The sequence below is a fragment of the Onychomys torridus genome, chromosome 7 (assembly GCF_903995425.1).
Source record: "Onychomys torridus chromosome 7, mOncTor1.1, whole genome shotgun sequence".
Classification (NCBI taxonomy): domain Eukaryota; kingdom Metazoa; phylum Chordata; class Mammalia; order Rodentia; family Cricetidae; genus Onychomys; species Onychomys torridus.
Window position 1 is genome coordinate 44,603,751 of NC_050449.1, and position 24,707 is coordinate 44,628,457.

General features: G+C 39.4%; 1 protein-coding gene across 1 annotated transcript; it reads right to left on the reverse strand.

The window, feature by feature from the left end:
- Nucleotides 1-1,387: 1,387 nt before the first annotated feature.
- On the reverse strand, nt 1,388-20,497 carry Hoatz (HOATZ cilia and flagella associated protein). The gene is made up of 6 exons (XM_036194295.1): nt 20,195-20,497; nt 19,685-19,723; nt 19,170-19,240; nt 4,607-4,666; nt 3,998-4,050; nt 1,388-1,600 (listed from the first exon to the last, which is right to left on the reverse strand). Exons 1-6 carry the CDS (start codon nt 20,418-20,420, stop codon nt 1,543-1,545), a joined length of 507 nt encoding a protein of 168 aa, XP_036050188.1. The 5' UTR covers nt 20,421-20,497; the 3' UTR covers nt 1,388-1,542.
- Between the last annotated feature and the right edge of the window lie 4,210 nt (nt 20,498-24,707).

Genomic DNA, 24,707 nt, shown 5'->3' on the forward strand with positions numbered 1-24,707 from the left:
AGTATTCTGCATTTTTGGAATGTTTACATATACATAATGAGGTATTTTGGTGATAAGACTCAATTTCAAATGCAAAATTGTTTCCTGTACATCTTCTACACATGGTCTGAAGGCAATGCTCTGCAATATAATATTTCTGGTTTTTTTTTTGTGTATGTGGTGTATATATGTATGTACATGTGTGTGAGAGTGTGTACTTGTGCATGCATGTAAGGAGGCCAGACACTGACATTGAGTGTCTTCCTCCACTTATTTTGTACTTATTTTACTCTCCATGTTATTATTTTTAGACAGTGCCTTTGATGAAGTTGGTGTTCACCAATTGCCTAGACTAGTAGGCCAGTGAGAGCTGTGCCACCACATATAGATCCTCCAGACCCTGCCTCCAATTCTAGGACTACAGGTGCTGGGGATCCAAGCATAGCTTCTCATGCTTGTGAGAAAAACGGTCATAGCCACTGAGCCCTCTCCAGAGACCTTCTACTATATTTTTAGTGTGCCATATTTTTATTGCAACCCTCACATGAGGCCAAGTCCAAAATTTTCTATTTGTGGTGTCATACCAGTACTCAAAAATATTTGGATTTTGGATATTCAACCTCTTTCTGATTTCAGGTTTTTGGATGACAGTTGCTTAACCTGTAATATGTTCACACATTGAGAATTATAAATCTGGGGTAAAACAATGCTTGGCCTGTGAAGCATATTGTCTTCCTTTAGGCAAGGAAAGAATCCCCAATGATCATGGAATCAGAGCAAAAGGAATTAGTTACATGACCTTAAACTTTAGGTTTTGACAACCTGCTCTGTCAGTCTTCACAATAGCCACCTGTCTGGTAGATATTTCAACATGACAGGATACCTTTTCTTCTTGACAGTGCAGAGGGACAACCTTAACCTTCTGTTTTCTATTATATACCAAAAGGAATAGGGTTTGAGTGAGGTGGGTTGGCAACTGCATTATGCAACTGTGTATAATTCACAGCCATTCTGAGCCAATTATTCATAGACTCAGTAGCAACTCAGCCTGGTTTCAGGCCTATTCTAGAAATGGAATAAGCCAAAGTTTGGGAAATGGATAAGAGAAGTCTTTAAGTTTTTTTTTTTTTTTTTTAAGAATGCCTTTTCATCCTTGTTTTTATTATTTTTGCTGATAGTACCCAAGTCAGGGGGCATATTGAGCCCCTTATTCTTCTTTATTGAGTATTCATAATACAAATAAAATATATACATATATACATTCTGGAAATATCTTTCAAATAAAACAAAAACCAGGAGTTTGGGATGTTTAAGATCAGAAAGATGATTATAGTATGACATCAAACACAATAGTATGCAATAAACAGACACAAATGTTCAATAACTGACAAAATCCACCTGTCTATATTCTTAACTTTTATTTTAGTCTATTTTAGCATGGATGTTCAGTAATTGTCAAATTTCTGGAAATATGCACATCTTTTACCTAGTGATCTCGATGTAAGCATAATTTACTTCACAGGTGAATACATGTCAGTCATCTGCTACCATATGTCAATCAAATCATTCCAAGGCTTTGACTTCTTCTTGGTCCTGTTTGTCTGACTCTGATGAGACTTCCCTGTAGGCAGCAAAAAGAGTCAATTCCTACACAATAGGATGCAGTGATCATGATCACAATGTGGCGGGGGAATGACTTTTGAGAATTTCCCTGGTAGGCAGCATTGTCAATTCTGAATGTGTATTAAGGCTTGTGACTAAGTATTAAACACATGTCAGAGAAATGGTTATCATACTGGGAAGTGTGATGTGAAGGGCAGGAACCATAACCTCCTATCCTAATTGATTTATTTGATTACTCCTATATCCTTTTACTCAGTCTTCCTTGAAAATGCAAATATTACCTGAGGGAAACCAGCTCCCTCTTTTTCTCCCCCAGGATACTCTTGAGCAGGGAAAAACGAGAAGTATGTAGATAGAAATATAGAGGAGAGAGACAGAAACACAGGATAGCCTCGGTATAAGGGCCAAGGTCAAAACCCACCAGCCCCTTCTGCCTCTACTAAAGGGCTTTTAAAGGAACGCCAAGGGGTGGAGCAAAAGCCCTCCCCTCAGCACAGCCAAGTACAGACCATCCCAGACACCTGGTGAACATGCACGTGAACCAGCCATCCCCTAATGCAGCCCTGCTGTGTAAAGCAAGCTCAGATCCCACTAGAAAACCTTGTGGGCTCCCACAACTACCAGGGTGAATACTAAGTATACCACGGTTAAAGCATCTCTATGCATTTATTTTCTGCTAGAAAGGGTGCAGATTATCCTGAGCAGATCTATTGAGTGAGAGATTATAAGCCTGCATCACTGTGTGTAGGAATTTGGGGCAGAGTGGACAAGATGGAGGGAAAAGTATTTACTAAATTTAAGAAATGTTTGTATAAGTTAGTGTACAATATAGAGGCATCAATTTCCAAGTTAACTATTACTTAATTACATGGTATTCTAGATTTCAGAAACAACTGTATTCTGAATCCCAATATCCACTTAAGTTGGGTGATTCAATTTCTCAAGGAGCTGACAACATATTTATAGACAAGGTCTAAAATTATGTGAACTGTTAAATAACTTAAGGGTAGCAAGTTAACTAATTATAAAATATGGACACATAGGGTGTGATTGCCAAAAGGATGGTACACACAGGACCTTAACTAATTATAAAATATGGACACATAGTAGGGTGTGATTGCCAAAAGGATGGTACACATAGGACCTTTAAGTTCAGAGGAAGATGTCACTGTGAAATGGAAAGAAACTCAGGCTTTGGGATTAAGGACAGAATATATTACAAAAGAAATTAAGTGAGAATTTAAAATTTAAAATTATCTTTCTAACTTTGATCCTGAGCCACAGCAATGAAATAATCTACACAATAGATAGCTTGGTCTATGATAATGGGGCTGTCAACATTCACTTTTAGAGGAAAGAGGAGTCATAGGACCTTCAAGAGACCCTTAGAAAAGCCTCTCTGGGATTCCATGCCCAAATGATACTTCCTCACGCCAAATGTTAAATTGTTAAATGTTTTCATTGGTATAGCTGTTTCTGAATCATCCCTGCTCCAGTAAATGATCCTACTAAACTCATTTATTCACTAAAAATTAGGTTTAAACTATAAAATAATGCACTTGTAGACAAATTAATGAACATAGTAACACAATATTTTGTAAAAATGCATGCAAAGTCTAAGGCACACAGACATGTCTGTGCTGTTCAAATAGCAGACTATCCATCATCTGGGTCAGTTAATAAGCCCTTCCTTTAGGCTATCTTCCTCCACTCACAGGCAGTAAGTCAAATCATCTTGCTTGAAAGCGAGAAACTAAGTTGTGAAGCATAATGTAGAAAATAAAGATAGGTAATTAGTGATTTAAAAAAAAATCTATGTAGATATAATCACTCTTCTTTAAGGCTATTTTCTGATCTTAAAGGAGTTGGACTCAACATCAATGCAATAATCAAAATCCTACTGCGTCCACAACTGTTCTTCTCTGAATAAAGCAAGAAAAGAGAACACTGTCCAGAGTCCTGTTAAGTCCCCTCAGATTCTTCTAGAGTGTGTTCCTGTGCCATTCTAACCTTCTGTCACCAACAGGCTAATGTGGCCACATTACTGGTGGGATCAGAGCTGCTCATCTCTGAGACCCCAGGATTCACCAAGGATGGCAGGCTGATCATGGGAAGGTGGGCTGGGAGGGCATGAAGGAGGGCGACAATGGCCAGAGTGAGAAGGGTAGGGAAGCACACAGAGGCTGCAGAACCTACTCTCCACTTTGCACTCACACGTGTGCACATCCCACAGATGTACATAGGCTTGAGTCCAGTGAGGAGGATGCTTATTTAAGGCATCCCTGCATACCTACAGTGGTGTAGGTTTTCAGAAGATTTGTTGGCAGGAGACAAACAAAGATGTTCTTTAAAGACAATAAATAAAAAGATGAGGATGTTTTGGAAGTAAACTTACTTTACTTCAGATACTTTAGCCTTGGGTTTATAAGGTAATGAAATCAGTTCTTTCTAGAAAAAAGAAAAAAGAAAAATGTTTACTTCCTCTCTCTGAAATGTATTCACTTGAAAACAGTTTAAGGTAAAATCATCACAGAGTCTAGAAAGACAAGCTTCTTACATCTGAAAACTATTGAGTCGGAAGTGTTCAGGTTAAAGAATTGGGGCTCATTCAAGAGTGTGTGTTTGAACATCCATATATTTCTAGTGAGTTATTTTTATAAAGGTTTTAATCACTTAAGTTTTTATTTTTTGTGCTCTACAAAGATCAACCATTGTCAAATCATTAGCAGTAAAGTAGTCCATATTAATAGCCTACAACTTTATAATTGTGCACAATAAATTCTCGTCAATCACCTCATTTCTTCTGCCATCAGAGGCACAAACTTCTGGAACTCACTATGGTTTATGGATTGTTCAGTTACTTAGTTTTCCCAGTCTTTAGTGAATAGAAGGCTTAAGACATGAAAGTACAGATTTAAAGGGCCAGTCTGCAAAGCCTCTGAACATTTGCCACAGATCATGTATGCCTTCAGTCAGTTATCCAATGCCCCACTCTGACTCTTACCGCGATTCTCTCCTCTCTTTGTTTTTGTAAGAGTTGGAGAATCTCATCTCTCTTTTTTGCCTATTTGAAGAAAAACAAAGAGTGAGCCTTTTGACACAACAATAAAGCCTGTGTCTGTGGAAGGTGGAATTTTTCATTTTCTTCTGGCATTAGCAGGATGTTAAAATGCTTTCCATAGTAGATCTATGCAGAGTAATTTGGTTTTCATTTTAAACATACAGATTTTATTTGCTTATAACAACTAACTTCTGCTTAGACCTTACCATATGAACTATCCTAAAATCTTTAAAATACTTTATTATGATCTTAACAATTCAGAAATTTGACATTTCCTTCTTCATTTGACAGGTGGGGAAACTGAGGCAGAATTAGGTGAAACAATTTACTCAAGCAGTTCTGAAGACAAAGTCTTAGCTACTGACCACCATAAGAAGTTGATACTAAATGGCAGTTAGTTACAGGATCAGTAAACCCAGAGAGCATGCCTTGCCTGAGCTCACAACAAGAGTGCTGGCCTTAGAACTTGCAATTGAAAACAAAGCTTTTCCTGTACCTCTCTCTTTCTTCTTTCTGGGCCATCAGATTTCACATACTAGTTAAGTTTTCATAAGCATAAAACCCAGTTTATCACAGGCATGAGGATATATCAATATATAAACTACAGAGCAGACAAACTCAGGGAAAAAGACATTCTGTTTAGAACAAGGCTAGAAGAAAGAAATACAAAGGGAGAATAAAAACATTTTCAGAGATGGGAAAATCCCAAGTCAATTTGTCCATCCAAATGTATTGCGCACTGTTCTTGGGCTTCTGTTTCAAAGGAGCACACATTGTTTGCTTTAAAACACCTTTTCTTGCAGTTCTGGAGGCTAGTTGTCCAGATCCAAGGAGTCCACAAAGCCATGCTTCCTCTGAAATTGGTTTCTGGGCCTCTTCCTATGGTCTAGTGGTCTGCTGGCCGTTTGTGCCCTTCCTTGGCTTTCAGAACTACAGTCTCTGCCTTTGCTGTCACATAGTATTCTTCCTGTGTCTCACACAGTCATCTCTGGGGAGGGGGTTGTGTTTATTTTTTATTATTAGTGTTCTACTTACAGAAACAGTTGTAATCATAAAACAGTATACCCTATTGTGGAAGAAGCAACTTCAAAAATCTTGTTTACTATGCCCATTTTAAAGTTTTATTAGCACATATTAATTATATATAGTAGGGTTTATTTATGACACTTTCATATGTGTATGTAATGTATTTTGATCACGTTCACCCCATATTACCCTCTCTTATCCCCATTTCTACACCCACTTTTTCCTTTTCTCAGCTAGGTGGGGTCACCTTCTTCTGATGACATGTCATATTGGATTAGGGGCCCACCCTATTCCAGTGTGATTCTATCTTAACTAATTTCATCCGTATTGACTGTATTCCAAATCAATTTTTAAAATAATAGTTTAATTAATTTATAATAAGCACTTATATTGTCATACTGCTATGTTAGTGGCTGAACAAGACACAACTCCTGCCTAGAAAGAGACTTCACACTTATGGAGAAAAATTCAAGTGGATAGTTTCTAGTGCTCCATGATGGGTTTAGTAGAGCATACAAGGACAGAACCAAGATCAAGAATCATTCATTCACACTATGGTGTGTGTGGGGACAGGGATTCAGAAATTTAGAGAGGGTGAGTTCCATGATGGAGATAGACAGAATAGGGAAAAAGCTTTTGAGACAGAGGAGGCAGGGCACAACACCATCCAAACTGCACATTGCTCATTCCTCGGGGTTATTCTCCAGTTTCCATAGCTCAGCTAAAGAAGATAGTGACACCAGGAGCCCTGAGATAGGGAGAAGAGAGCCCATGACTGGCAGCTGTTACCAGCACTTAGGCCATGTCTACTGGGTGCTTTGGATTTGCACTAAATTATATGAATGCCTTTTACTTATTATTTTTAAAACTTTTTTTTGAGATGGAGGCTTAGTATGTAGCCCTGGTCAGTCTGGAACTCTCTATGTGGACCAGGTTGGCCTTGAACACATAGAGATTTGCCTACCCTTGCTTCCTGAGTGCCACAGTTAAAGGTGTGCACCATCATTCCCAGCCCAAATTTTGCCTTACAAGCCTATGAAGCTTTAATATTTTGGAAGAAGATTTGTACTTTATATCTCACATTTAGGCATCATCTATATCATAGTGAATGTATGAAAAAAAATGAACTTTTGCAACTAAGCAAACTTTTGTTTGACCTATCAACTTTTATAGGTTGATAAAGTGTCTGCCAGTACAACCTGGATGCTGTCATTGCACGGGTTCCATCTTGGTTTCTTCAACTCTTTCGTGCCATGTGTCCTCAGTTGGAATGACTCACCCCCATATTGTGACTACACAGCATGTTGTACCTTACTCTGTTGCGCTTCCTCCCCCCACTTTCTTAGTTGCTGCATGCCTCTTTTAGAACCTCGCCATCCTTTTATCTTTCGTTAGAGCTCAGAGATGCCTACAATGTGATTATTAATGAATTCCTGTGGACTTGAATGCTTGAGTCATGGTTATATGAATAGAATCATTGTATTGTGTAACACAAATAGTAGCCAAATATAGTCCTCAGTGTTTTAGAAAATGAAATTAAAAATGGGGTAAGTTTAGTTATAAAAATCCTCCTACAAGCAAACTTTTACAATTATTTTCTGTGTAACTCTTGGGACATGATAGGAAAGTTAAATTGTCACATGCTTCTAGTATAAAAAGATGAATACTAATAAGATTAAAAAATAACAGGACAAAAATATATTCATTTTTCCCTTGGATTTCAGGTCTTTTTTTTTTTTTTTTTTTTGTTATCAGAATAGATTTTAGTAACTCAACCCCAGACACAAAGATTTCAAATGACATTTGATTTCTGCTTCCTGGACATGTTTCCTGGTAATGAATAACGAAACTACTATAAACAACTGTGTCTTCTGAACAAAATGTTGTGAACTATTCTAAGAAATTTCTTCCAGGAAAGCTAAATGCAATTTAGTGGTGAGAAGAAATCCTTACAATTTACATCATGAGTAGCTCATTTCAACCATATTTTGGATGAGTTATTTATTAGAAGCTCATATTTACAAAATATTTGATAATTTAATTAACCCCTAAAGCAATACTATAGGGGATCATAATTTACACTTAAAACATTAACTTTTGATAATTACTTTATACTCTATTTGTATTACTTATATTTATGCTATTCCTGAAGAAATAGCTGATAAAAATTGATTACATGAAATTAGAATATGATGATACTATATATAAATTTTGTGTGCATTGGGTGGTTAATAAACTTTTGTATTACTCTGAAGTTCTCACTTCTTGGCTTTTCAAAGCCAGACAATTTAAGTGGCAGCATGAGTTAATGAAGTTAAGTATTTTTTTTTTAAATAGTTTTTTAAGATTTACTTATTTTTATGTATGTAGTGCTCCATCTACATGTACACCTGCATGCCAGAAGAGGGCATCAGATCCCATTATAGATGGTTGTGAGCCCCATGTGGTTGGTGGGAATTGAACTCAGGACCTCTGGAAGAACTGCCAATGCTCTTAGCCTCTGAGCCATCTTTCCAGCCCTGACAGATAGTATCTTTAACTATGTCTTCTAACTCCTACTCTTTCTTCCCTCCAGCTGTAATCATTCAAATAGGTTAGAAGTTTGTGGTCATGGGTAAATCAAAGAACATTTTCCTGAATCTTATTTCTCTTCTATGAGAACAGTTGTGAAAATTGGAGATGATAAAAATGCTTAATACAGATCCAGGAAAAGCCATAAGCTGACACCACCCAGGGAGAGCAAGCATCTAAGGAGGAATACCACATTCCAAACATTCCCAGGACACCCCTACACCCCTAGACAAATGTCAGCCAATTGGGATCCTGAACCCTGGAAATTCTCTTACCCCAACCTCTGCTATGATAACAATCCCACCCTGTCCAGGCTCAGGGGTCTCTGTTTTCACCACTGCATCAGGATCGAGAGAGAGACCAAGCTTGGAGCTTGAAGTAAAGGCTCCTTGAGTTTACATTAAAAAAAAAAATGCTTAATATAATGAATTGCAAATGGTGGCCATTTAATAAGTTTTAACTATTAAACATCATTATTATTATGAGAGAAAACATTTGTTTTAATCCTTTCAAAACGTTGAAATGAATGGAAGGGAAAAAGAGCAGAGAGGACTTGAAACACATTTTCATTGAGTAACTTCTAGGCATCAGGCTTTGTGTGAGTTTAGTCTTACAACTCTTGTTATTTCTTACACAGAGAAATAGATACCCTTACTCAGGGTCACTAAACCAAGCAGTAACTGGTAAAACTTGAGATTCAAACTCATTTCCAGTTCTAGTTGACTCCACACTTCATGTGTCTATTGTTTCAAACACCTGCTAGAGCTTTTGAAAGAGATATGGGGACAGGTTGAAGGGAGGGCTGACATTCAATCTTCATTTAAAAAATGAAAATCATATCAACTATTGTGCTTCTTGATCTCTTTTGATTAATTTTAGTTTGAAGTCAATTTTGTTAGACATTAGGATAGCTACATCAGCTTGCTTTTTAAGTCCATTTGATTGGAAAGACTTTCCCCAGCCCTTTACCCTGAGGTAATGTCTGTCTTTGAGGTTGAGGTGTGTTTCTTGCATGCAGCACAAGGATGGATCCTGGTTTCATATCCATTTTGTCAGCCTGTGTCTCTTATAGGTGAATTGAGTCCATTGATATTAACCAGTGATTGTTAATTCCTATTATTTATTTTTTGGTGGTAGTGTTGTATGTTTCCTTCTTTGGGATTTATTGGTGTGAGATTATCTATTGCCTGTGTTTTCATGGGTGCATCTAACTTCCTTAGGTGGGATTTTTTCCTTCTAGTGCTTTCTGTAGGACCAAATCTGTGCATAGGTATTGTTTAAATCTGGTTTTATCATGGAATATCTTGTTTACTCTGTCTATGGTGATTGAAAGTTTTGCTGGGTATAATAGTCTGGGCTGGCATCCACGGTCTCTTAGTATCTGCATAACATTTATCCAGGACCTTCCGGCTTTTAGAGTCTCCACTGAAAAGTCAGGTGTTATTCTGATGGGTCTGCCTTTATATGTTACTTGGCCTTTTCCCTCTGCAGCTCTTAATATTTTTTTATTCTGCATGGTTAGTGATTTGATTATTATGGAGTGAGGGGACTTTTTTGGATCTCTGTGAGTTCGAGGACAGCCTGGTCTACAGAGCGAGATCCAGGACCAAAACTACATAGAGAAACCCTGTCTCGAAAAACAAACAAGAATATTATATAATATTCATTTTCTTCAGGTGTTATCATTTAATGTTTAATTCTGTGTCTATGATCAGGAGTAAACTAGGGAAATTCTCTTCTTGTTTTCACAGAATCTTAATCCTTATTAGACCAAATTTCACATGTGTGTTACAAATGCAGTCTTATGGAGGGTAAAAAGTGTGATTGACTTAAGGTAAAATCACAGTAAAAGAAAAAGCCCACATATCTGGACTTGATTTCAAAAGGCAAAAACTCTGCTCAGCTTCAGCCATGAACTTGCCATTCTCTGTGCCTTCCAACTGAAACATGCCATGTAGATGCTGCAGTTGCTGCAGTGTGGATTTATATTCACTATTGTAGTAAGACACAGGACTGTTAGCTCTCAAATAATCTACTGTGTGTAAAAGACCATCTGAATAATCAGTGAAGAGCAATCTCTCTAGGAGCAATCTGAGTTTCGTAAACAAGACTAACTGCAGTGATCTATGGGAATGGACAGAACGTGATAGAGGGTTATTAATCAGAGGGAGAAGATGCTGACTTGCAGAAAAAGATGCAGTGCTAAGACCATTTCTTCCTTCTTGGAAATAGCTCTATCTTGGCTCAGTTTCTCTGCTCTAACACATATAAGCTTCATTTTAAAAATAGCATTTATTAAATGAAGAAACTTACAAGTCATTCCATAAGAGAGAATACAAAAATTTTTTAAATGTAGACTTTATAAAGAATATAGATTTCAATTAAGTATGAATTTTTTTGTTAGGAAAATATATTTTTCTTGGCTCTGTTACATATTTATTTTTAGTTGTGTTACATATATGTGAATAGAAAATCATAATAATTGCCTAAAGAATGTAGCTTTCATTTAAAACTTTCATATACCACCAGATGTGGTAGCTCATGCCTATAATCCTAGCATTAAGGAGGCTGAGGCAGGAGGATTACTGTGAGTTCCAGCACAGCTTAGGCTTCAAAGCAAGACTGTGTCTCACTCCTCCTACTAAAAAACAAAAACAAAAAAACCTTCTGTCCCCGCCTCAACACACACATACACACATACACACACACACACACACACACACACACACACACACACACTATTACACAATGCATGAAGGGCTAGCATGGAATATTTTTTTAAAGATTGCTTTAAAAAGTATATTTAAAGAATACAATGTGATATTTTAATGTTGAGGAAAATATGAGCATATAATATAATTTAAAATTTCATAAATTACACATATACTAGGGATAGCTTTCAGCATATGATTGACATACATTTTGTTGATGATTTGGTCTGCAGTATTTATCAAAGCTTGTCTCTAGCTGACAAAGGACTACTGAGACTAATATTTTCACCATTTCACAGATAGGATGAATGGATAAATGGAGTTGAGCTCATCTTTCAGATACCTTTTTCCTGTCCTGTCCAAAAGGAGGGGTAGAGGTCTTCCCACACAAATGGCTCTCAAACTTTTCCCAGGCCCATACTTCTCTTTTTAGCCAAGATTTTCACAGGCTACATGACAGCTTCACCCGCTTAGCTCAAAAACAACTCAAATTGGTGAGTTTTAATCATCATCTGGCACCATCCATCCTGGTATGGAAGCCAGAAAACTGTGCTATTTTTGATACCTGCTATGCCTTACATTCTCTATCCAACACACAATCTATTTTATTTCCCAAGTACCACTGTCTCCAAGATACCATCACCTTCTTGCTGGATGACCACAATGCCCTCCAGTCTAGTTTCCACACTTCTGGACCCTCCTACTACATTTTCCATCTGAAAAGACTCTGGTCTTTTTTTTTTTTTTTTTTTTTTTTTCAAGAAAGCCTGATATTATAGCATCCTCCACTTTAAGAAATTTCCTGACATCTTCCTGTTTCTCCTATGGCCTCACCTTCCTCTTCAGTGTCTATGTTGGATATTATATCACCCTCCACTTTAATTTCTTGACATCTTCATGTTTCTCCTATGCCTCACCTTCCTCTTCCGTGTCTATGTTGACCCTGTGGCTTCTGCGGTGTGTCATGTCCTTCCTAGCATGGTCTTTGCTCACACTCTTTCTGCTGCCTGCACTGCCCTCTCCGTGTTCCCTCTGTTGTCTTCTGCCCTAGCTACCCCACTCTTCCTTCATCTCTCAGTTTAGTGGTTTTCTCTACTGGATCAATAGCTCCTTATTGTCCTCCTACCACCATGTACAACCCCTTAACAAATGTTTCCCTTTTTTTGATTAGACAGAAAGTTTCATACAAGGGCTAAGTTTGTGTCTTTAAAACATATTTTGTGTTGTTCATTTCTAAATTCTAGTGCCTGGCACAACATAATATATATTTTGAATAAATCCTGAACAATTCTTTCAAAGCAGATTTTCCTAACCTTGCATCCCTTTGCCCATTTTATTTTTACAGCTTTGCTTAGTCCTTCTTGAGCTTGAAATTATGTATTTGGTTTTGATCTCTAATTTTCTTACATCTCTTAAACAAACAGAATTTTCAGTTGCTTCTGGCCAACATCTTATAAAATTCAGGTTAGCTCCATGATCCTACATTTCGGGGGTGGGGGGTCCTCATGTGTCTGGAGTAACATGTAGACAATGCCCAATTCAAAACATACAGGCTAATGCCATTACCTACTTCAACAGCTATCATATTCACCAGGAACATATGTCATCGGAAACACTAGATATTGAAAGATAATATAGAAAACATTTTCACCACACCCAAGAACTGTCTTTTATCTTTGGTTCGTTCTTGGAAGTAGAAGTGGTTCAAATGACCATAGTACAAGTTGCATTAAGAGATAATTATGGTAAGTTGATGTGGGGAGGTGTGGTAGGAGGCAGACACTTTTGTACATTTAAACTATGATTAGGTCAACTCTGGGAACACATTTGATTATCATTATTGCGGTGTTATTTTCTAGAAAGTCATCAAAAACAATGAATAGTGACTATCAACCCATTGCTCGTAGGTTTCTGACAGCCTTTGGTTACAGAATTTAATCCTTGGAACTATACCTATAACCTTGTTTTATGTGTGTTTCTGTTTCAAAATATACTGTTGATTTATCAACTAACTCAGGCCTGAGTCTCATATGATGTATGCATTTTCTCCATAAGTTGCATCATAGTCTTTTTATATTTAGTGACATATATTTAGTGACACTTCAGTACATAGAGGCCATTTAAAATAGCAAAGTTACACATACAGGAACGAACACACACACACACACACACACACACACACACACACACACACACTAAAAGGATACTTGTTAAAGTATGATTTGAAACATTAAGGCAGAGGATCATATTGTGCTCAGCAGATTTGTGTGGCAACTCAACAATTTCAACTGCTTTGTGCATGTCTTCAAATGATTCACTCATTAGAATACCCTTTTGCATTATTTTATGTTCAGTAGCTTTATTTTAAATTTATCTTTTATAAGTGGATGGTTAATGTGAGTCCTTGCCTAATAGCTTCAAATGTTTTCACTTTGTTCTTCTGGTGAAGCACATGGAAGACAAAATGTACCGATCTTTGACAAAAGGAAAAGAGATGCATCTGAAGGAAAGCTCTATATAATTCTAAAGCTGAATTTGTTTTTGTTTTTGTTTTTTTTTCAAGACAGGGTTTCTCTGTGTTGTTCTGGCTATTCTGGAACTTGCTCCCTAGACCAGGCTGGGCTCTAATTTAGAGATCCATCTGCCTCTATCTCCCAAGTGCTACAATTAAAGATATGTGCCACCATTGCCCAGGTGGGACTGGATTTTTATGGAGCAAAGGCATTTACATATTGATCCCAAATTTGATTCTTTTCCCAAGTGTGTTTTCATGGATTTTGAATGGTATTTAAGGAAGATTGAGGCAATTTCTCATCTCCCCAAAATTTTCCCTAATACTGAATAATTTTTAAAAATTGTGATATTAAAGATGACATAAAGCAAGACAAATGTATTAGTCTTTCATAATTGGCTTGGAAATTGGTGGACAAACAATGCAATCTGCTTTTATGATTGTTCCAGTTGTATGCTGGGATGAAATAGGAACAGCAAAATGTAACTAAATACGTTTTGTTGTTGAGAAGGAATCCAACAATCCTATTGTCTTCTTTTAATGGCAGAAAAAGAACTTCATAAATATTATTTTACATTAGGCCAGGTAACACTCCTACTAGGATGGTTTAGATTTGTCTAGGAAGCCCGTCACTCTGACACAGCAGAGGATTCTCTTCTGTCAGAACAGCCCTGCAGCAGCTCCAAGGAAACTCTGATCTTTCATTGGCTCTTTGATGCTCACATGACTCCAAGTGTCCCTTTTCCTACTCTGGAAGTGCAGGATAATAGGCAACAGTGTTGAAAAAGCTTCCCATTTCATACTACAGGAGCTAGAAACACTTTTGTGAGGATTCTAAGGTTCTGAGAATAACGCCATCATGACATGATTTGCTTTTCATTTAAGAAGAACCATGAAGCAAACTTCTGGGGAGGACTTATGTAGGGTCAGTGTTGGTTGCACAGGGTGTGCGACAGAATTACTGGAAAGCCAGTGTCAGTAAGAACCTGTGTGGGATGGTGGACTACAGACGGCACATTGTCCTCTTAAAAACCTTTGGTTTACATTCCCTCATGTTAGAATTGCTTCCAGATGTACATTACCAATGCACCTTCTATGGATGTACCTTAAAATATTGTTCTAATCTCTTCACTCTCTTAGCAAATAAATTATTTATAATTCTTTTCATAAAGAGATAATCAGCTAAAGAGCTTTCTTAAGGTGGCAAAACTAGAAGGCAAATTAGTTTTATGATTTTAAAGAATTAGCTGACTATTCATTTATTATGTTTTCAGACTACTTAGAACTCTCAAAGGAAAAATAATGGTCCAATACAGTGCTATAAGGCTTCCTTTATGGACACAGTAAGCCATTTAACTTTGACCTACTCAATTGTTTTTGATTTCCTGCCATTGATATCCATCACTGAAATAGTAGTTGTGATTAATAGCATTTTGTCCACTAACAAAAAGCATTTATAATGTATCCCTGGAAAATATTCCAAAATGGAGAGTAACATTAAAGTTTAAAACCTTGGCTGCTGAAAAATCAATATCTGTTGGGAAAGAGAGTTTTAAAGCCACTTTCAGAGAAATGGAAAAGAAATTTCCAGGTTTCCATTAATATTAAGAAAATGGTTGAATGAATCTTCAAGAAAATTTATAGGGAATGTTTTTCACCCCTTTAAGATGAAACATACCTGGGATATACTTATTGATGTTTATGTTCATAATATGGAAAAAATGAAATAGGTAACATAGAAAAAAACCCATGTCTTCTTCCATTAATTTTCTACCATCAAGCTACAAATTATCAATGGTGGTACCAACAATGCAGAGAGGGTATTGGAGACTTGGAAAAGCAGTAGTATCCAAAACTAGATCCTGTTTTAATATTTAATGGAGTCAAATTCTCTCCTCTCATATCCAGACACATGAGACAAAAGCAAAATTGACAAGACAGCAGATGTGCTTGTGCATTTGGAAGTATTCTTGAAAAAGATTATTAACCTAAAAAAGTTTCCAGATGTGGAAAGGACTAAACCTGCTCCATGGCACAGCTGATGGCACAGCTGTGGTCCTGTGTCATACACATGGGGCCTGGGCATAACCTCCTGGACCACCAACAACAAAAAATACCAATGCCAACAAAAAATAGTACCTTATGAGCAGCCATTCAGCCATAGTAGATTAATTACATAGATTATATGTTCATGGGCTAATGAACAAATATCTGAATTTCAGTATCCAGAAAGACATTGAGTTAAGCAAATGAGACATGACTTCTACCTTTTATAAGGGACAATTGTGGAGGGTAAACTACATCCAGCTACTTTATATAGGTTACATCAAATATATGAGGTAGATATTTTAAAAAAATAATTTCCTCTTTACTGTTTGAGAAAGCTGATTATGATAGAGTTTAAGTACATTGCTGAGTCATATATGCAGTACCTGGCAGAGTTATGCTTCTGGTCCAACCTGTGGTCTCTGAAGTCAGCTAATTATGGTGCCTACAATCTAGCAGGACAGAGAGAGGCATGGGTGATTGAAGTACAGATCAGCGCCTTTAAACAGCACTCGGAGAGACCATTTCTGTCTCTGTAAGCACTGAGAAGGCACTGTTCACTCGGTGTCTAGGTAACCTCTGGGAAAGCTTTTACAAGCTGTCATGGGAGCTAGGCCTTGAAGGCAGATGAGGAAGGGTATTTTAGTGACAAGAAAGTGTACTTCAGGCTGAAGAAACAATTTTCAAAACTCCATGGTTTGGGAAGGTTTCTTCATTTCTTAACCTTAATTTTGACCTTCAGTGAGATTTTTGTTGTTGTTAGTTTTGAGACAGGGTCTCACAAATGCAGGGATTAAGGGTGTGGTAGCTCCCTACAACCTCCTAAGTGGTGATATTAGAAGGGCATACCACTCTGCCCAGTTTGATATGTTCCTGAGCTATCATATACGTTTATCATAAGAATGCATCATAAACATTGACTACATCTAACATAGTACATGTACCAAGATAGCGCTCAATAAATATATGTGGAATTGAGTAGTTAATAAATTAAAAGAAGGACACAAGATATGGAAGCCTGTTCTAAGATTACTTATATGTGGTGTATAATATCACAGTCCCCTGTAATTCACATCATTCTTATTGACAAAAGCTGGTAAAATTGACTATTAAATTTGTTTTTAACATTTCTTTCTAATCCTTTCCTAAAGTGAAGTACAATGAAAATTAAATTGCAAAAGTACCAAAGCAGTTGAATTTGCCTAGAAATCACCATGTAGCTAAGGCTGGCCTTAGATTCATGAGCTTCCTTCTGCCTTCGCTTCCCTATGTTGGGATTATAGGGATGATTCACCGTTCCTGGCTCAATGGTGTGTGTGTGTGTGTGTGTGTGTGTGTGTGTGTGTGTGTGTGTATGTGTGTGATGCATGAATTGAATTAAATTAAATCTATGGCTTTGTGCATGCTAGGCAAGTACTCTACCACTGAGCTATACTCTTAGCTGTAATGAAAATTAGGCTTAAAAAATCCCTATAAAAGGGGACAGAGAGATGACTCAGTGAATAAACGCACTTGCTGTAAAGCCTGATTACCGATGTTTGATCCCTGAGACCCACTTGGTAGAAGGAGAGAACCCACCCACACAAGTTGTTCTCTAACCTACACACGTGCATCACATACAAATAATAAATAAATGTGATTTTAGAAATGAAAAGATAATCCTTGTAAAGGGCAAGGAGACAGCTCAGTAGGTAAAGGCACCAGCCACACAATCCTGAAAACTCCAATTTGATGCTGGAGCCCATGTAAAAAGACAGACAGATATAGTGGTACACATCTGTAATCACAGCAAGACAGGAGGCAGAGAGAATCATCTGGAAACAGACCAGCCAGTTGGCCTGAATAGCCAGCAGCAAAAATAAGAAAAACCTTCAACAAGGCGGAAAGTGAGAACTGACTCCTGAGAATTGTCCTGTAACCTTGACAAGCAGGCAGTAGAATGTGTGCCCACCTGCACTTTCTCACACACACAATATTCTTTTTAAAAAACCCATAAAATCCTATTATAAATACATAGTACATAATATTCTTTTTTGTTTCTTTGAATCAGGGTCTGGTACTTAACATTCTAAGTATTTTTAATCAATTTATTTGGAATAATCACCAGTAGTCTTTAAAGTGAACTGTGGTGACCAGAAAAGTCAAGTGACTCGATCTGTAATTTATGTGGATTTCCAGTATATCCTTTAGAGTTTGCCAATATGTTCAGCGATTAAACACATTAGGTCAGAATAGGTATTCTGTCTCTTTGATACTGAAATAGACTTTATCTCTGAATCAAACTAAGTGTTGCTATTAATCATCGTATTAACTGCTGAGTTAAAAGCTCTAGTTCCATCATGTGGCTGCTGAAAAGAGGCTTCAGGACACCAATGTGTTTACTATCAGCTTTTAGTTAAAACAGGGCCAGATGACAGACTCATGTTTAGGTTCCCTTGGTTTTGACCTATTAAGACAACAAATCTTCCCATTTTAAAAGTGTTTTTGTTCTTAGACTATTGTGTATGGTTTGAGGCTTTTTTTGAAAAGTGAGTCTATGTTTATTTCTGTTTCTGATGGTCCTGTGAGCTTTGGCAGAGACCAAGAATAGCTAAAGTTTAATAGAATGCGTTTTTCTTTTTTATAGTGATAGGGATCAAACCCAGGGCATTCCACATGCTAGGTAAGTGCTCTACCACTGAGCTATATCCCCAGCCCTCTTTTTAACTTTTATTAAAATTATAAAACAGTCTCACCAAGTTTCCCAAGCAGGACTTGAACTAACTCTACATCCCTACTGAGCCTTGAATGTTTTTGATATTTGTGAATTATTGTAAGTATCCTTGCTATGTGTTTATTAAATTTGCATCGGTGTGTGTGTTTTATGAGGGATGCATGCATACTGTCTGTGCTGATATATGCTCCTCTTTGCATGTGTAGGTCAGAGGAGGACACCGGGTATCTTGCTTTATTCTCTGCCTTCTTCCTTTGAAACAGGGTCTTCCACTGAGCCTGGAGCTAGCAAGTCCCAGCCATCTTCCAGTCTCCATCTCCCATGGCACTGGAGTTGCAATAGTGTGCAGCCCCACCTGGCTTTTTACCAGAGTTTTGGAGATTATTTTAATGTCTCCATGCTTGCACAGCAAGCATCCTTAATCATTGATCCATTTCCTCAGCGCCTACCTATGAACTTCTCTTTCTTCTGCTTCTCTACAGTCTGGGAATAGAGGTCTGTGCTACTTGGCCTGGCTTTTAAAGATGTATGTGTGTGTGTGTGTGTGTGTGTGTGTGTGTGTGTGTGTGTGCGCGCGCGCGCGCGCGCGCGCGCACACCCACAGAGGCTAGAAGAGAGCATTAGACCCTCTGGAACTGGAGTTACAGGCAGCAGTGAGCCATCTGCCATGGGCACTGGGAACCAAACTTGAGTCCTCTGAGAGTTAAGTGCTCTTAACAACTGAGCCATCTCTCCAGCACCAAGAACTTCTAAATTTCTAATTAAAATTTTAACAAAAAAGCTTTTCAAGGCCAAGATAGCTGAAAAACACTTTTTATTTGCATGTGTTTGAAAGTAAAATATCTTCAGCACCAATAAACAAACACTGTTTATCCAAATTATTTAGAAGAGCAGTGAAAAACCAGAAGAAATGAAGCATTGACCCACCTTTTGTAGATACTTTGCTTTCTCTTCAGATTCTTGAATCCTTTGGGCTTTAGCAAAGAAATTCATCTCCTCTAGAGTAAATAAAGTCAAATTTAATCTGAAATAACTTTATCATGATTCTTAAGAGTATTGACATAAAATTGGATAGGATTGAGCAGGAGGGGACACAAATATATACTGTTTTGAAACTTTATAGTCAGATTCATAAATAGCAGGAGACTGAATTAATTATCTATGCCACTGGGAATCCTTTAATCCCTTTAGATGGTGAGTAAGCTTGAGTAGAGGCAAGAGACAGTCTCTAGAGAGGAAGTGCCTGTGGCATCACAGATGCTAATCTACATTTCTAGTCACGTGTTACAGGAAGTTATCTTCTGGGTGAGTGTGTGGGCCCTGAGGCAAGGTGTGGGGTAGACAACTCAGTTATACTTCAGTGTAAGTGTTTACATTTCTAAAAGTCCCAGGGACAATCTGGGGAGTCTACTGATTGAAGGGTATTAAAGCCTGGTACTTACTGTTACGATGAAAGGGGAAGGGCCGGGCAGGACTTTTCTCTAAGAAATACAAATGGAATGTAAGTTATTGGAGAAGCAGACAACATTAAAAAATTTGAATTTTCTATACCTATTAATATTGAATAAGAACACTTTATGCATGGTTGGCCAAAGGCTTGTCAGTCAGGGAACGTGGTTCCTAAATTTGATTCTGCCCCCAACTCTCTCAGGCTTTCAGGTTTGAACTCAATTTTATGTAAATGCTTTCTTAATGTCTTTTTAGCCAATACACATAATTTTCTTAGATTAACCCATCCTACTTGTCAAATAGAAGCCCTCATTTAAGGGACTCTTAGGATGTATTTATATGTAACCATGATACTTTGCGGTGGAGATAGCAGCAGTTTCAAAACTATTTGTGTATGTATTTGCATATACCTATTACCACTTGTTTATCTCTCTCAAGACAGTTGATTCTTTTACAATTAGGCTGAGCAGTTTCTCTTTTGAGAAGGCAACCGTATTACTCACCCCTCACATGGGCTTTAGACTGCCTCGCCACCGGTAGCCTCTGATGGCTGTCTCTGGTCAGCACCAGCTGAGATTCGGTAGGGGGATACATGGACGCCCCGAGCCAAAACTGCTTAGCCAAGTTGGCATCCTGCTCTGAACAGCCGGTGAACACCAGTAATCCAGGGGAGCAGATTTCGTGGGATTCCTTCCCGCAGCTAGGACTGCTTCTGGACCCCGTTTCCATGGTGACTCAGGACGCTTCCCTTGCCCCGCCCCCACCGGAGAACTGTCCTGTTGGTAACGGTCACCGCGTCAGCGCACGCACGGACGGGAAGGCCCGAGTTTCTTCCGTAGGATCTGAGGTTCCTCGAGCGCTTGTGGCCCGTCTGAAGCTGGCTTCTGTCGCAAGGTCACAGCTTTCGGGGCCACAGTCAAGCCTTGGAGTCAAAGCCTCAACTTTGTGATGTGTACAGTCCTGGAGTCAGTGGAGAGCAGTTAAGTCTCTTAGATCCTAAATCAGCGTCCCTCCCCCAAACGGCTGAATAAAGTGGACAAGATTGCCAAGGCTCAGCACCCCAACCCGCGGTCTGCGTTGATACATCAAGGCGGCATAATGTGTCCTAGATCAGAACCGGGCCGAGGAGGGACCCATGGATACAGTTTCTGTGTTTTAAAAAAGCTTCCCAAATCTTTTATTATAAATCTTAGGGAGCAAGCTGGGTTTAAATTGCGTTCACTAATTATTAACGCCAAAAGTTGCCTAGAGTGCAACCGTTATAAACAAACAAAACTAGTACAGCAGGCTGAGTCCTCCCCTCAACCCCCGTGAAAAATTATGAAAACGTTTTTAATGTATCCTTACAAACGGGTTTACAATCATGTGTGATTATAGGAATTGACCATTTCATTACTTTAGGGATTGACAGGAGCTAAAACCAGTTTTGGAGAGGCAATGGACACACGATAATATCGATAGCTGACATTTTTTTTGGTGGCACTTTATTTTTCAGAGTGTTAATAATACAGTGTCAGGCAAAGTCCAAAGATTTATAATCACAAATCAATATAATGACCACATCAGCTAAGGGATAATTTCTATTTTCCAATGTATTTAAAAATCACTGAAACGTACCCCGCCCCCCCCCCCTCACCCCCCGCATATAGCACACATTGTATACCTAGCAGTTAAGTGGTAGTTTTTCTTTTGCCTAAAACACTTAGGAGGTCATAGATGGTATGTGAGCATTTCCCTATGGCCCTGTCCTTAGCAAACTGACGATGCACACGAGGCTCAGTCGAGGACTCTCAGTCTTTTTACCTGGCCGTGTGGTTAGTGATTGGTACTATTAGCAATCAGCTAACTACACTGCCTAGTAACTAGACTCATAGAAAAAGCCAGCAGCCTGTAAGTTGGTGCTCTCAGACGTTGGTTGTGACCAGCAAATCATCAGCCAAGCTGTGGTTGACTCTGGTCGCTGCCTTGGTGATAGCTTTCTCAGAAGTGGAAAACAGGCAGTGGATCACAGCACACAGCAGGAACTGTTCTGGGGGGCTCCTCCAGGCTTTTTTTTTTTTTTTTTTTTTTTTTAATGTTAAGGCCGGTATACACAGATTCTCTTTACATATCACTGAACCGTTTTTGCTTTGGCTCCTAGACACAGGTAGCCGATCGGTCCCTAAAGGAGGCCGCTGGTCTCCGAGGGAGGGTTACTTGCACTAGGACCTCGTGCTCGGGGCCCCTTCGCTGACGCATCCCGGCTCCGGCCTCGGCTTTCTGCAGAGTCAGCGGGGCTGCGGCCGCCTGCTTCTCCTCCAGCGGGCGGCGGGTGATGCTGTGCCTTGTTTTGATGGCAGTGGAGTTAGTGATTGTCAGCACCGCGGTACAATCAGCTAATTACACTGCCTACAAACCGAGCACCGGGCGTCCGCCGCTGCAGCTCCCCAGGGTCCGGCCCCTCGCCCCCTTTTCGCCACGGCCGACAGCCGAGGGTGGCGGAGCGAGAGAAGATGCCCCAGGCTCCCGGGGCCCCTCCATAGCCCGCAGGGCCGCACGCGACCCCAGTGACCCCCGGGCGCCGGGGCCGCCTGTCCCCGCCGTCCCCCCCATCCCCCGAGACCCTCCCGCTCCGCCCCCGTCCCTTGGGCATCGGGACAGACTCCTGCTTCCCTCTCGCCGGGTCTGACCCGCCTCCGACAACTTCTCCTCGGCTTCCAGCCTCAACTCTTACAGCAGGCTCTGTCCACCCCGCGCGCCCGGCAGCTCCTACTGGCCGAGTGGCCGTGGCTCGGCGACCAACCGCCCTTGGAACCCCGAGGCCGAGGGGGCGGGGCGAGTGGGGGAGGGGGAGGCAGAAGCTACCAGAAGGGGCAATGGGCGGGCTCCTGAAGAGCCTCCTGGGAAGGGGCCTGGGGGATGGAGACTCAGATTCTTGAGAAGTTTATCTTCATGGTGTAGTAGGAAGCGCAAAGACCTACATTCATCTCTCCTCCCCTATAGCCCAAGGAAGCTCCTTAGCCTACTCAGTGCTCATGCCCATTCTCAGAAACAGCTTCTCTGGCACCTCAAGCTGGAGGCTTGAGCTTCCCCGCAGGAGCAGGCCTGGGTGCTCTTGCTTGCAGGATTGCCCTTGCCAATACCTGAGTTCTTTCTTAGGATTGCCTTTTACAGGGCCATGCAGTGAGGTGAGGGCCGCTCTTCTAGTCAGACATTGGACCAGCCCCCTTGTGGTCAAAGTGTGGCCCTTTTAAGACCAAAGTCCCTGTTTCTGTGCTCTCATGGTAAGCCTTGAGGAAACCATTCCCACTTTGGGTTCCTGTTTTATTTAAATGTCTGTTACATATTCAGCACCTAACGGGCATTGGTTCCACTATCCATCAGACAGTCGAGGTGATAACACAAAATGAGCACACATTATTTACTGTTCCAGACAGTAGTATAAAGTTGCTAAACTGATAGATTTTACTAATAGGAAGAAGCGCGCGGGGGTGGGGGGTAGTGGGAGGGTGGTGGTGGGGATAGGGGGATGTCAAGAAGAGGTGACAGACACCAGTCTTAAAGGAGGTGAGATTTTGAGTAGATCCTTGAAGCAAAGGTAGATTTGGACATTAAGAGTGAGGTCTGCGGAAGCAATGTCTTACAACAGTTTCATTTTCCTGGCTCTTACTATTTCGTATCTGATAACGGGTGTGTTTGTGTGTATCTGGAGTAGGAGGCGCTGGACGGGCAGTGACAGCATTTTTGTGCCATCTTCATGAATATTTCTGTCCTTTAAGTTAGTCTTTCCTCTCTTTTCCTTTAATTGATGAGCCCAGATAGGATATACAGTACCTTATGATTGCAAACTTGGTGGAATTCAATAGGAAGTAGCCTCCCCACACTGTGGTCTTCCTGTACACAGTATAATAATACCCATTTGTATTGATCCAAAAAGGCTTACAGTCTACAAAGGGAAACTTCTTAGCTACACACTGATCTCTAAGCCCAGCAAATGGTCTCATAGATGCCACTAATAACATATACATGCTAGTCATCAGGAACATTCAACACAAATTCTAAACATAGACCATTAAAACTCAAGAACTTCTCAAGCATAAACGTGTGTATATTTTAGCATTATCTTTGAAAATAAAAGATTTTTTTTCCTCCAAAAGCATAGTTTGTTTTATGAACACTTCAGTGAAAGGGATCAAAGTGCAGTAGAAAATGCCAGGTAATTGTAAAATTTACTTGCAAAAGAGGTCATTTGTAAATAACTATATTTTATATTCATTCTTTCTGTGTTTGAGAAAGGCATGATGTTGTATGCTACAAAATGTCATTTGAATGTTCACAAATAAACAAAACTAGCAGAACTATCCCCCATCCCACTAACAACATGAAGAGTTATAAATTTCGTGAGGAAGTTATTACAAAATCAGTTGCTTTACATTTTGCTCAATTTTACTCTATGCTTACCGCTTCCACCTAGTTGATGTGATTTTTTCCCTGATTATCAGTTACATCTTAAATATCTTACCTGAGTTTGATTGCCGTCATCCAAAGCTATAGTTGCATTAGATGTCTTGAAATTTAGACTGTAACACTTTTTCTTCAAAGATAACAAGTAAAATTATGATTAAAAATGTGTGTGCTCTAGTTCTGTTAAAAAAAACCAGCAGCAGAAAAAGAATGATTGTTCCTAGGGTTGCTGTTGATTTGGCCTGCAGTTACTAGAGAAACTCCACAATCTCATTGCATCTGCAGGTCATGTCTGGGCATGTCTAGACACCAGGGAGACTCGTGTTTTAATCTAAGTAAGAATGCTTGTGGTGGTTAAAATACCCAAACAAGAGTTTGCATTTGGTTAGACCAATCCAGGAAGGCTTCTAGAGGAGGAATTGTTTACTGTTTTAATTTCTGGGCTTGTGATGATCAGGGAGATGGGGAAGGACCTTTGAGGAGATGGGGAGGTTATTGACTGTAAGGAAACCAAGAAGAGTATCAAAAACACGAAGTTCCTACATTAGTCTGGCAAATTTAAATTGGCTTAAT

Coding starts and splice junctions, on each gene's coding strand:
- Hoatz (XM_036194295.1), bottom strand. CDS start 20,420: ATGGAAACGGGGTCCAGAAGCAGTCCTAGCTGCGGGAAGGAATCCCAC. Junction 19,241..19,684: donor CTTCCCCTTTCATCGTAACA/GTAAGTACCAGG, acceptor TATTTACTCTAG/AGGAGATGAATTTCTTTGCT. Junction 4,051..4,606: donor AAAGAGAGGAGAGAATCGCG/GTAAGAGTCAGA, acceptor TCTTTTTTCTAG/AAAGAACTGATTTCATTACC.